Source organism: Rhinolophus sinicus, chromosome 2 (assembly GCF_057876585.1).
Source record: "Rhinolophus sinicus isolate RSI-liver-muscle chromosome 2, RSI-T2T, whole genome shotgun sequence".
Taxonomy (NCBI): Eukaryota; Metazoa; Chordata; class Mammalia; order Chiroptera; family Rhinolophidae; genus Rhinolophus; species Rhinolophus sinicus.
In genome coordinates this window covers 47,080,198-47,092,845 of record NC_142502.1, presented here as the reverse complement: position 1 = coordinate 47,092,845, position 12,648 = coordinate 47,080,198, and the positions used below count along the sequence as shown (strand labels likewise).

Below are 12,648 nucleotides of genomic sequence, written 5' to 3'. Positions count from 1 at the left end.
GGAATCCATACAGTAGAGAGAAGGTTGGATTCAGTGGAAATGAGTCCATTCAGTTCTAGGATTCCAGGACCAGGTGATCTCTAAGATTTCGTCTAGCTCAGAAAATAAATGTACTTGGAACATAATTTTTGCTATCTTAAGTTATTACATAGGTTACAAATATATTTTTGCTCTAACAATTTATTGCTGGTGAGGTCTACTGTTTATCTGATGTCAAGACTTTGGTCAGAAATGCAACCCAACTCTTAACACAATGTTGTTCTAGACACGACTAGCAATAAATTGTTTCTGGAAAAACGTTCCACTTCATAAGGAGTACGTTGCAGTAAAAAGTACAGCCCATCCATGACTCATTAGAAAATACTGGTTCCCTTAGAAGTAACGTTTACCAACTAAATTCTGCTGTTATTCATTGATTTAGAGGTAAGCTTTGAGACAGCTGATGCGATTCCTACCACTCAAATCCAACAACAAAAAAGTCCAAAAGAACATTTTTATTTGCAGCAAAATTATAAGATAGATGGTACTTTTCAAGTAGGCATTTAAACTCTATACCTGAAAAACTGTAATGTGATGCTTAATGACATCCGAAGTTTTAAAAAATGTATTTAGAAATCAAATACGGCACTGCAGTTTCCTTAAGCTATGTCCTTTATTTCAAAGTGTCAAAAAAACTAAAGATGTTCTTGTGCACACACATATGCTATGTGTCAAAGAATTCAGAACTATGCAAAGAACTTTTCAATATTACTGAAATATGACAGACTTACACACTTCAGCGTAGTGCTTAGTATTTATTTTTGAAATCTATTGCTTATGCTACTTCTAAAGAGCAATGACTCAACCAGAAAAATAGTAAAGGCTGCCTTTTCTTTTTTAAAGTGCTCATTAGCAAACATATCCAAAAGCAATGGCTTTTAAAAAATGCATACTATTCAAAAGTGCTGAGAGTCACTACTTACAGAATTGAATATGCCATTTTGTACCTTTGCACACGGGTCAAGTGGTTTTATCTGCATTAATTCAAGATTGCTTTCAATGACCTTCAGCTATATGCTTCCAATCAAGATAGTGCTATTAGTTATCAGCAGCAGGAACAGTAAGAACAAAACAAATCCAGCACATGTTTAATGGATCACAGCAGACTAGGAAAACTGTAACCACTTGTGGATATGTTACATATCCAAGGATGAGCCTTCTTCTGCTTATATGGTAAACATTAAAAAAATAATAGTAAAAACACTTTCTTGTCTCACTATAGAGCATTTTACAGTACACGAAGGTATTCAAATTCTCATACCATTTAACCAAACTCTTGTTTCTATATAGAGTACCCTTCATAATATCAACATTTAAAACAAAGCCTATTTCCACCAAGAAAGCAAGAAGGAATTAACAAATGAAATTCACTAAAAACCTGAAGGGAAAAACTGTAAACAATTCTGAAATGAAGCTTTTTAAAAAGATTGACACAAATATTCCAAAATAGAATGTTTTCTGAGACTGAAATATTTAACTTCATATCAATCATATCATTTTTATCTGATTTAAATAATTTAGAAAAAAAATAAGCATCATCTTAACCTAACTGCTTTGCATATCAGGCTCTCACTCTGACTCATGCCCCTAATACAAACCATTTAACAGTCGTATGTGAGCTTCCCCTCAAGGTCCCTATTTTCTAAACCTTACGCTACCTTTACTCCTCCATTCTCTCCTCTCCAAAAAATCCTCTTACATCTCAAGAGAAAATCTCCATTTAAATACAGTGTGACAATGCGACATTTGATTTAAAGTAGTAATAAATTATAAATTGCCAAATAACTTAATGTAATTCACAATGCAAATCCCTGGTATAAAAAAGAATCCAACTTGCCCTGAATATAAGAAAGCAGTCCAGTGATTTCAAATTTCTTATGAAACAAAGGCAAAAATAAGGTGGAAAATACTATTTATAAAAGTCAAGTAAGAAACCAGTTACCATAAATCTTTTTACAAAGATAAATGTAATGTGCCTTCCCACTTCTAAAAATTCTTCGGGAGGTTTATAATTAGTGGTTTCAAAAATGACTAAGGAAACTAGAGATTGAATTACATATTATTTATAATGTATGACATATTAAATATATATGTGACAATAATACTGCAATGGTAATTTAAATTAATCTTTGGACCTGCTACTTTTTGGCAAGTATATTTCTTGTTCAAAGTCTTTGCTACAACTGATTAATTTTTTTTTTAACTGATTAATTTTTAAATGTTAGTTTTCAAAAACATTGCCACTTGCTATATCATGTTAAAAAGGAAATACCAGAACGCAAATAGTAATAATATGCCTACAAAATAACACAATGATTGTTCTTGCATCTTTTGTTATTTTAACAAATACACTTTAAAATAGACAACATTGCTATGCCTGTAAATTAAAAATACCCAAACCCTTGAAAGGGGGTGGAAAAGAAAAATTGAAAATTCTTATTTAAAAATAAATCTGAAGTCCTTGCATTTCTTAAGAACTTTATCTTCTTTTGGACCAAGCTGTGTCTTCCACCATTCATCAATGGAATATGATGTTAATTCTCCATTTTGTAGGTTTCAGTTCGAATTTTCTTGAATGTTTGCAAAGCTGGTACTGGACTTGAGACGTTTGGCTATAGAAATCAAAAGTATTAAACTTTAACTTAAATTTAATTCTCTAAGATGATTATTCACTATTTTTATGTAAACTATAGTATTCATCTATTACTTCTATGTTTGAATCAGAATAGATTAAGTCTTCTAAGTAGACTTAGGTAGTAGAGGTATGTACCGTGTCTACTTTTTTTCTGCCACCCTCAGAAATACCTAACTTTGCTAGAATAGAAGCTGTATATGACTTTGTTAAAAGTAGCACCAAATAAAACATATTGAACATAACAATCTTAGATATGTAATATAGGTGGAAGTACTCAAAAAATAGAAGTGCTATAAGGTATAGTAATAAAATTACATATTCAAAAGTCTAAGAAATCTAAATTTCTCTTCAAAGAAGTCAGTGAAAGAACTCTGTAATGTTAAAAAAACACATTTAAATGGCTTACGAAGAAAAGTGAGTTGTATATTACACACATACACAAATGCATACACAAACATATATGGCTTCTAATAAAATATGCAGACTCAATTTTAATTAGGATGCTAATGGGACTGAGTCATTAGAGTTAATAAAGAAAATCATGGCTATTTGGCTAGGTAATATGTTTTGTACTTACAGTTAAACATGAACGTTTCTCATGTTCCTGACATGAAAAACAATGGTGCCATGGGCAAAGTACCTTACATTGGATAAGTAGGAATCTCCCTACCTCAGAGGTTCTGAACACTGAAGTGGAGGTTATGATTTAGAAGGTCTGCATTGGAACCCAGGCATCTGGGCTGTTTGTTTGTTTGTTTGTTTGCCTTTGTTTTAAGCTCTGCAGACAACTCTGATATATGGTCAAGGGGGAGAACCACTGTTTCTACCAGGTTCTCCCCTGACCACCACTCTCAGTGCAAGATGACAACATGAATTCCTAAACTAGGTGTTGCTTCAGCCTAAACTAAAAACCAGCTTACGCTGAAACTCTACTTCTTTAGCCTTCAGTGGACTTGGAAGGCAAACTAAATCAAAACACTTTTTTCAATTATGTTGTTTAAAATTATTTTAAGTAAAATTATTAATCTAGTTTCTTACTAATTATCAAATTTATTAAACTAACCAGCAACATCAATGAGTTATACAACTTCCTTGCTTCCTTATTCTCTGATAAATCCCTACCTCCTTCAAAATTTTACCCCCGACATCATGTAATTGTGAATTCTGACACCTGCAGAGGTGACACCTGCAGATAAGTCTGACACCTGCAGACTTATCCTCCTCTGTGGTCCAACCACACAGTACATACCTCTACCGTATCTACTGTAATAACTGGATTATGGTCAGTGGGTTCTTTGAGGGCAAGCACAGTAAGTCCTCACTTAACATCGTCCATAGGTTCTGCTACTTTAAGAGAAACAATATACAACAAAACCAATTTTACCAGAGGCTAACTGATATAAACAAGAGTTGAGTTCCTACGACATCTCATCAATAGCATCTCATCAATGTTATAATGAAAACGACTATGTTATTCGAGGACTTGCTGTATTGTGTGTTGTTCCTTTTTTTAATCCCTACATCCTATCACAGGCCTTGATACATGGGGGCATATAAAATGGTGGCATAAAGAAAAGTAAATAAAAACGTCATGACATAACAGCACAATAACTATTTTCTTACACTAGCATTTCCTTAAATTCATAATTTAATTTAGAAACAATACTTCAGGGAAATATTAACAGGTACTATGCAAAAGTTCTACTGTCAAGTTTTAGGAATGTAATCTCAGAGGCTTAATTTATATTCAGCTACCTTATGAAGCATGTAAAAAAATTCACAGGACTAGTATTTTTAGGACTAGTAAATTTGTTGAATGAAAACATACTTAATGTTAGCATTTGTCTAGGAAATGCTAACATTAATATGTTTTTATTCAACAAATTTTTTTGAGACCCTACTATGTATGGGTCAGGTACTTTCTAGATGCAGGTGATACATAGGTGAACAAGACAAACAAAATCCATGTTCTGATGGTACTTACAGTTGACTCAGGGAAGACAAAAAAGGTAGAAAATAAATGAAAAATTTTAAAAGTACCATTATAAGAAAGATGTTACAGAAGAATTGAAAGAAGGGTGTATTTTTAAGTGGGGGGGGCGTCATAAAAGGTCTCTTAGTAAGGAACCTTTGACCTAAGACCCAGCTGACAAGGCACTAGTCAAGGAAAGTGGGGCAGGAAAGTACAAGAGCCCCGGAGAAGGGAAGCATGAATGAGTTGGGTATGAGACAGGCACACAAAGAAGGCCAGAATGTCTACATACACATCATAGGCAAGGAGAGGAGTGGATGCAATACGTTAGAAAAGTAATGGGGGCCAGGTCACACACAGCTTGGAGAGTGGACCCTGAAAATAAGTTTGGATTTATTCTAGGTGCAACAGGGATACATGAAGGGTTTCAAGTTGGAGAAGAGCACAGTAAAGTTTGCATTTAAAAATGTACTGCAGCCACTACATGGAGAATAGATTGTAGAGGTCAACACATGGAAGCAGGGGTACCAGTTACAAGACTCCTGCATTAGTGCAGGTAAGAGATGATGGTGGCCTGGACTAGGGTATTACCAGTGCAGGTAGAAAAAAGACAATTTGAGATATATTTTTGGAAGTAGTGTTGGCAGTACTTGTGGATAAATTGAAAAGGGGTGGGGAAAGGAATGGGGGAATGAGGAAATAAAAGAAAAAAAAGAATTAAGAAATTAAAAGAAAACAAGGTTTGTGGCTTTCACAAGCAGATAGATGGTAGTGATTTTTACTGTGGAAACAAACAAACAAAAACCCTGATCAGAAGCAGTAAATGTCTTTCTTCCTAGAGATAATAGATTTGCAAGGCACGTAAGATGCTAAAGTTTAAAAGTACACCAAACCCTGAAATATAAAGTCTCTCAACAGTGAGGTCCCTGCAATATTTTATTATCTTAAATAAGTGCTTTTAGGACTGAGTTATATATTTACAGACCGCTGGTAATCTTCAAAAAGCTTTACTACATCCACACATGATAAAAACTCTCCCCTCAACTAGCTAGCTTTCTAAGGTGATAAGACATTACAAAGTCCGTTCAAACTGATCTACCGGTAACCTTTTTCTTTAACTTAGATACATTAAAAACAAAGTTAGCTAAATCATGAAGAAGTGCTAGAAATCAAGTTACTGGTGAAAGAGTTTTTATGTCATAGTTTCTGTACTAGGAATAAAATATTTGAGACCAAAAAAAAAAAAAAGCCTAACATTTTCTTCCCCAAAAAACATTCTTTTAAAAACTAAAATTACTAACAGGTAAGCCCATACTTGCATTCTGTTAATAAATAAGAAACCCATGAGACTTAGAAGCCACTCTTCCTTCGTTAGACGGAATTTTCTAACTAGTGCTTTTTCCGCTCTGCCCTATTTGACGGGGAGAAAGTAAAACAGTATGAACTATTGTATGCTGCTGTACGCTGAGTAATGTTCTTGCAACTGCAGTTTCAATTTGATCATAAACAAGTTGTCTGTGTGTAAGCTCTAGTTTCTCCTTGCCTGCGCACCTTTAGGTGGTTCTGCCCTGGTTACCGCGGGCCTAAGAGCTGTCTCCACCGACCTGCTGCGGCCCCTACAGGTCTGCAAAGTCTTTGTTGCTATTCCTCTGCTGTTGCCAATCTTGTTCCAGGGAACCTGGTTTTAGTCTCTCAATTAAAGCATCTGAAAGATGCTGTATGTTGACGTTTGATTATCTGCACTTGTAAACTTCTTATGAATCTGTCCTATGAGTAAGTATAATCGTAAAATTTGAAGCAGAGAGCTGTTTTAGGCTAATACAGTTTGAGTTCTCAAAGTATATTACAGGACTAAATTTCTAAAACAGGACTAAATTTTTAAAATACAGGTTTTTAATCTAAATAAATGAACGGTTGTAAAAAGAAACTTACGTAGGATGAGTTTGCGTTTCTTTTGCTCTGAATGAAGAAAGCTACTAAGGTAGAAGACAATGGGTAAAAAAAGAATGAACACAGAAACAGCAATTACAGGCACGGTGTCACTGCAAGGGACTGAACAGTTGAAAGTTCGACTCCAAAGTTTTCGAGTAATATTCATCTGGAACAATAACAAATAATATTACTCTGTCTTATATTTGTCTTCAATTTCATCATTTTGTTAACAACTTATGAGGCACCCAGAATTTAGACTAAATATACATCCCTAAAAAAAATCTATTGATGGTTGAGAATATTTTCTTCTGCTAGAGCAGGGGTGTCCAAACTGCAGCCTGCGGGCCAACTGCAGCCCATGATCCATTGTTAATTGGCCCACAGCAAATTCCAAAAATATATTTAGTTTACTTAAATAAACCAGGTGAGGCAATACGTACTTCACCTCGAGTGAGTGGCCCGGTTATTTGTGTATTTTACCGCATTTGGCCCTTCGTGAAAAACATTGAAAAAGTTTGGACACCCCTGTGCTAGAAAAATAATCTGGTTCACAATTAGTCGTTGTTTAAATTTATATTCACATACAGAAATTTCATATTCTAAATTTCACAATACTGTCCAAAGAATGTCAATCTTCAACAAATTTCAAACAGACAATTTCTATCAACAGGAATATAGTTAGACCATACTTCATTCATTAAAAAAGATGTAAAGGGTAACTGTGGGAGGTGATAGATGTGTGTTAATTAACTTAGCTGTGGAACTCCTTTTACAATGTACACATATATCAAGTTATCATGATATACACTTTAAATATATTACAATTATATTTGTCAATTGTTCCTCAATCAACTGGGATTGTAAAAGGCTCACAAAAACAAACAAAATATTTTTGAATATGTTACATATATAATTTCTGAGCTTGTTACAGTATTTTTAGAATGAACATAAAAATTTCAACTTTACAGGGCTTCTGTCTATGAAATGCTTAGTATCTTATCTAAATATTATGAAAGGTTCATACTTATAGCAAATAATTTTTTAAGTACATAATACCTAATTAGTCATGGAAACTTTATTAGACAACACTGATATCTTATTTAGCAGCATAAAATAGAAACAGATACATTTAAGGGCAGCAGTACCTTGAGTTCCTGCCTGTCAAACAGGCTAAGTGATATAGAAAATTATCAAATTTAAGGTAAAAAACTGGTCTTGCCTAGATTTTGTTTGAGATATGGTTTACAAATGGTGCATTGTATGTTTATTGTAAGTTTTGTTCTGAAACAGGTGGTTATGTTGATTTCCTATGTAATGCCACTTATGTCATCGAACCAATATTCATTTTTCTTCATTTTAAAACCAATGAAATAGACTATTACTTTAAATATACATATTTATTATTCATTGAGAGCCTCCTAGAAGCCAGGTACTATTCTAGCAATTAGGAAAAAAGTAAAAAACAAAAAAAAATCCCCATGGTGCATCTACTTTAAGTGTTTTTTGCCATCCTGAGTATTACTGAGCCACTATAGTTCACTCTGAGCTGCTATAATTCATACATCATTCTCAACCACTAAGTTTATCAATTTTGACCTTGAGTTCTCCACTTTTAGCTAATAATTTCTCAGTTTCCTCTAATGCAGGGGTGTCCAAACTGCGGCCCGCGGACCAACTGTGGCCAATCCATTTTTTATTGGCCCGCAGCAAATTCCAAAAATATATTTAGTTAACTTAAATAAACCAGGTGAGGCAATACGGACTTCACCTCGAGTGAGTGGCCAGCTGTTTGTGTATTTTACCGCATACGGCCCTTGGTGAAAAACACTGAAAAATGTTTGGACACCCCTGGTCTAATGCCTCAATGCTCAGACATCCCAGTCTCAAAAAAAGCATGGTCGCCATCTCGTGGTGTCCCATGTAAAGGCAGGCTATCCAATGGAGAGAAAAGCTTTTTTGTTGGCCTTTCATTCAATCAATACATATTACTAAGGGCCTGCTATATGCCAGGCACTGTTCTAAATAATGAACACTGAGCAAAACAGGACATGAGGTCCTTGTCCTCATGTGATTTCTATTTTAGTGAGGGGAGACAGACTACAAATAAGTAAACAAATAAAAAAGTTTCAGATTGTAATAGACATAAAGCAATGGGATAGGAATGGCATCAGGAACAAAACCTAGAGACTTCTTGAATTAGCAACACGTGCATAAGAAACTGAAATGTAAACATATAATAGGCACATCTTGGAAAATGACATACATTATCAAACTTAGAAAACAAAACATAACCAAATTATCAATTCACTTATGAAATACTTGATTAATTTCCATTTCAGTATGACAGATCAGGATATTCAAAAACTTTAGTACTTTATAACTAGTTATTTCTGGTTGAAGACAGCATATACAGATTCCAATATACCTCTGAAATGGATAATAATACTGAAGGCACATTCAATAACTGCAAAATATGTATCATATCAGAAGTTAAGTACTTACCGCATCTTCCACGTCAATGCATAAATGTGTTCCAGGTTCAGCCTTATTTTCATGTTCATTCAATTTTTTCATTTCATTGTACACACTACTCAAAGTTTTGTATGCTTCGCGACAGTTTTTGCATACTTCTGAATAATTTCTTAATTGTAGAAGACTGTGTATGCTCCCCTAAAATGTCAAAGGCACAGGTGATACACACAATAGACATTGCATCTCTTTAACGTAAGCTACCTACCCTCCTACAAGACAGGAAATATTTAGCATGTTAAAGTGCTGAGCTGCGATGTCGGGCAGGTTACTAAATCACTGAGCCTCAATTTCATCATCAGAAAACAGGGCTACCTCTATATGTATTACATACAGGTCCCGTGGATTAGAGTCTTGGTACATAAAGCACGTAGCAAAATATTTGGCACTTTCTAGTTGCCCCTAAATTTTGAAAACGCCTGCACTAGCTACTGTTAAGTGAAAACAACACTAATTCATCTTCCAAATTAACTGATACCTAAATACAGAAAAATTCCTAAATCATCTTGTCATTTATGTATCTCCTCTCCTCTATCCTACTTTCACCAAATAAATAAAATATGCCCTTGCCTGTACTGACTTCAACACGGAAGTCTGCCTTTTTGAGACAGAGAGGACTTTATTAATGGGAAAGGACAGGCATTATAAAACTACATCCCCACACAACCCTCTTACCCCAAGGCTTATAATCCAGGCCTTTTCTAGTCAACAAAAAGGGACTCATACTAAAGAATAGGATAACCTACAATGAAGGTAATAGATATAACACGTAAGATACTATGTTAGCGAATCTCAGTCTTTTCCATTTCCAGGACTGACACTTATTTTTTCAGGACCAAGTTTTCTGAAGATTCAGTTCATACCTTTGCTCTCTACTCATTTTATTTTTTACCTTGTAGCCTGGAGAAATGTTATCAACTGAGTACCGACCGGAATGGAAGAGAAAGGAAAAATTAAGGGAATTAAATCGATGTAGTACCTACAATGTTACCCTCACCATCTATTTGACAGAGAAACTAAGTCTTCCTTTAGTTCTGCCACAATAAACAGCCCATTGTCTGCTTTTTTACAGTTAACTAAATATGCTCAATCAAAAATTGAGCACAGAGGGGTGGCCAGATGGCTCGGTTGGAGTGTGAGCTCTTAACAACAAGGTTGCTGGTTCAATTCCCGCATGGGATGGTGGGCTGCGCCCCCTGCAACTAAAGATTGAAAATGGCAACTGGACTTGGAGCTGAGCTGCGCCCTCCACAACTAGATTGAAGGACAATGACTTGGAGCTGATGGGCCCTGGAGAAACACACTGTTCCCCAATATTCTCCCCCTCCCCCCAAAAAACAAACAAACAAAAAACCAAGTCACAGAGCCGGGTTAAATGTTAAAAGAAAAAAAAATTGAGCACAGAACCTTGATGGGGTAATCTAATTTAGCCATTTATATTAAAATTTAAAATGCATATATATTTTGATATAGAAATCAAAAACATAAAAATACTAAAAGGAATCACAGGAGAATTTTTAAAAATAATAAAGTGGGGAAAGCCGTTCTAATGTAACACAAAATCTGCAAGCTACTAAAAACATTTTGATAAATCTAACAACATAAAAATTAAAACTTTCTTCGTAACAAAAAGAAAAGCACAATAAAAAACACAAAAACAAACCAGGAAAAAATATTTGGAACTAACATCCCAAGAAAAAAGCAATTTCCCTAAAATACACTCATCAGGACACTTATCTCTTAAACCAAAGAGTTCCTGGTCAAAGACAGTTAGGTTCGGTAAATGCTATATACAAAAATTACCATTTGGAGTTTTACAGTGTACATTAGTCCACTAAAATTCTGAAGTCCTGTAGTAAAGCATTTCCCAACCTTACTAGAACACTAAACTTTTAAAAAATTATTATTTTTTTCAGTTACAATTGACATTCAGTATTATTTTATATTAGTTTCAGGTGTACAGCACAGTGGTTAGACATTTATAAAATTTATGCAGTGATCCCCCTGATTAGTCTAGTAGCCACCTGGCACTATATATAGTTGTTACAACATTACTGACTATATTCCCTATGCTGTACTTTTTATCTCCATGACTATTTTGTAACTACCAATTTATTAGGTTGGTGCAAAAGTAATTGCGGTTTTTGCAATTATTTTTAACATTTTAAACCGCAATTACTTTCGCACCAACCTAATACATTTCTTAATCCCTTCACCTTTTTCACCCAGCTCACCTACGCTTTACCCCTATAGCAACCATCAGTTTGTTCTCTGCATCTATGAGTCTGTTTCTGTTTTGACTGTTCGTTTATTCTGTTCTTTAGAATCCACATGCAAGTGAGATCATATGGTATTTGTCTTTCTCAGTCTGACTTACTTAGCATAAAACCCTCTAGGTCCATCCATATTGTCGAAATGCTAAGATTTTATTCTATTTTATGGCTGACACTAAATCTTTTTTTATGGTCATCTATTAACATCTTGCAGAACATATTTTGGACAATGCTCATCTAATAGCTTTTATTATTCTCAAGGAAATTCGTAATTCTGCGTTATCACATTTATTAAAGAGGAAATCATTCATACTTATATCCTAAACATGTTTACATCTATTTGGGGGCATTGCTGATTTGTTAAGCAAGTTTCAAAACTATGATTTTACCATAGGTCCAAGCTTGCCCCACACCACCACCAGGAAAGGTCCAAGACCAGAGGTGGAGAAAACAAAAACCTTAAATAAGGTAGGTTTTCTAAAGGCTACCTTTTATATTATAATTAATTCAATATTCAAAGTTACTTTACTAAACAATGCCTTTTAAAGTAGGTAAAAATATATTTGAGCAAATATATATTTAAGCAAGGAATAAGGTTCCTGCAGACAGACGGAATCATACAGGATTGCAAAATACCTTAGTGTATAAACAAAGTCAAGGCAAATTATTGTCAGACAGAACAACGTTGTATTTTAATTAAACAATCACATGCCTCAGTTAACATGCTCATACTCATTATCTCATTGCATCTTCCCTACAAAATACTTGAAGGGAGGCTGGGTAGATCTTACTATCCCCACCTGACAAAAAAGAAAGCTGAAGTTTGGGTGATTTGCCTAAGGGATAGTAATGGAAGAACTTAGCAGAAATCCAGGTCCACTGACTTCTGTACATTGTGTGTATAGATAAATATCAGTAATTAATACCATAAGAGTTGGAATTATTTATTATTCATTTGTACAAAGCAGCATTTTAATTTCAAATGTCATATATAAAATACCTGAAGGTTATGCTCAAAGCAGGTCAAGGTGTGATTAAACAGACTGAGGAAGTATAGCGTGCTATTTGATAATTCTTCACTTTTGTTCGTTAAACAATCTGTCAAAAAAACAAAAAGGACATTAATATATCTCAAACAACAATTATATATTTTAATTTCTCTCTCAAGCCATCATCTTCTGTTTCACACTATACTAATTTTTTATTCAAACAAACATGAAGTGTTCCACATAAGACAATTTTCCACATACGTGAAGCTCACCTCTTTT

At 34.4% G+C, this 12,648-nt stretch overlaps 1 protein-coding gene across 1 annotated transcript in view; it reads right to left on the bottom strand.

Annotated features, from left to right (window-relative positions):
* Positions 1–479: 479 nt before the first annotated feature.
* The window catches only part of OSTM1 (osteoclastogenesis associated transmembrane protein 1), a 28,802-nt gene continuing 16,633 nt past the window's right edge, over positions 480–12,648 (bottom strand). The window contains exons 3-6 of the mRNA XM_019735071.3: positions 12,381–12,478; positions 9,081–9,248; positions 6,579–6,744; positions 480–2,651 (exon numbers count right to left, since the gene is read on the bottom strand). Of these exons, the coding sequence (XP_019590630.2) occupies positions 2,596–2,651; positions 6,579–6,744; positions 9,081–9,248; positions 12,381–12,478 (488 nt within the window). The 3' untranslated portion in view covers positions 480–2,595. The remainder of the gene's footprint in view (positions 2,652–6,578; positions 6,745–9,080; positions 9,249–12,380; positions 12,479–12,648) is intronic.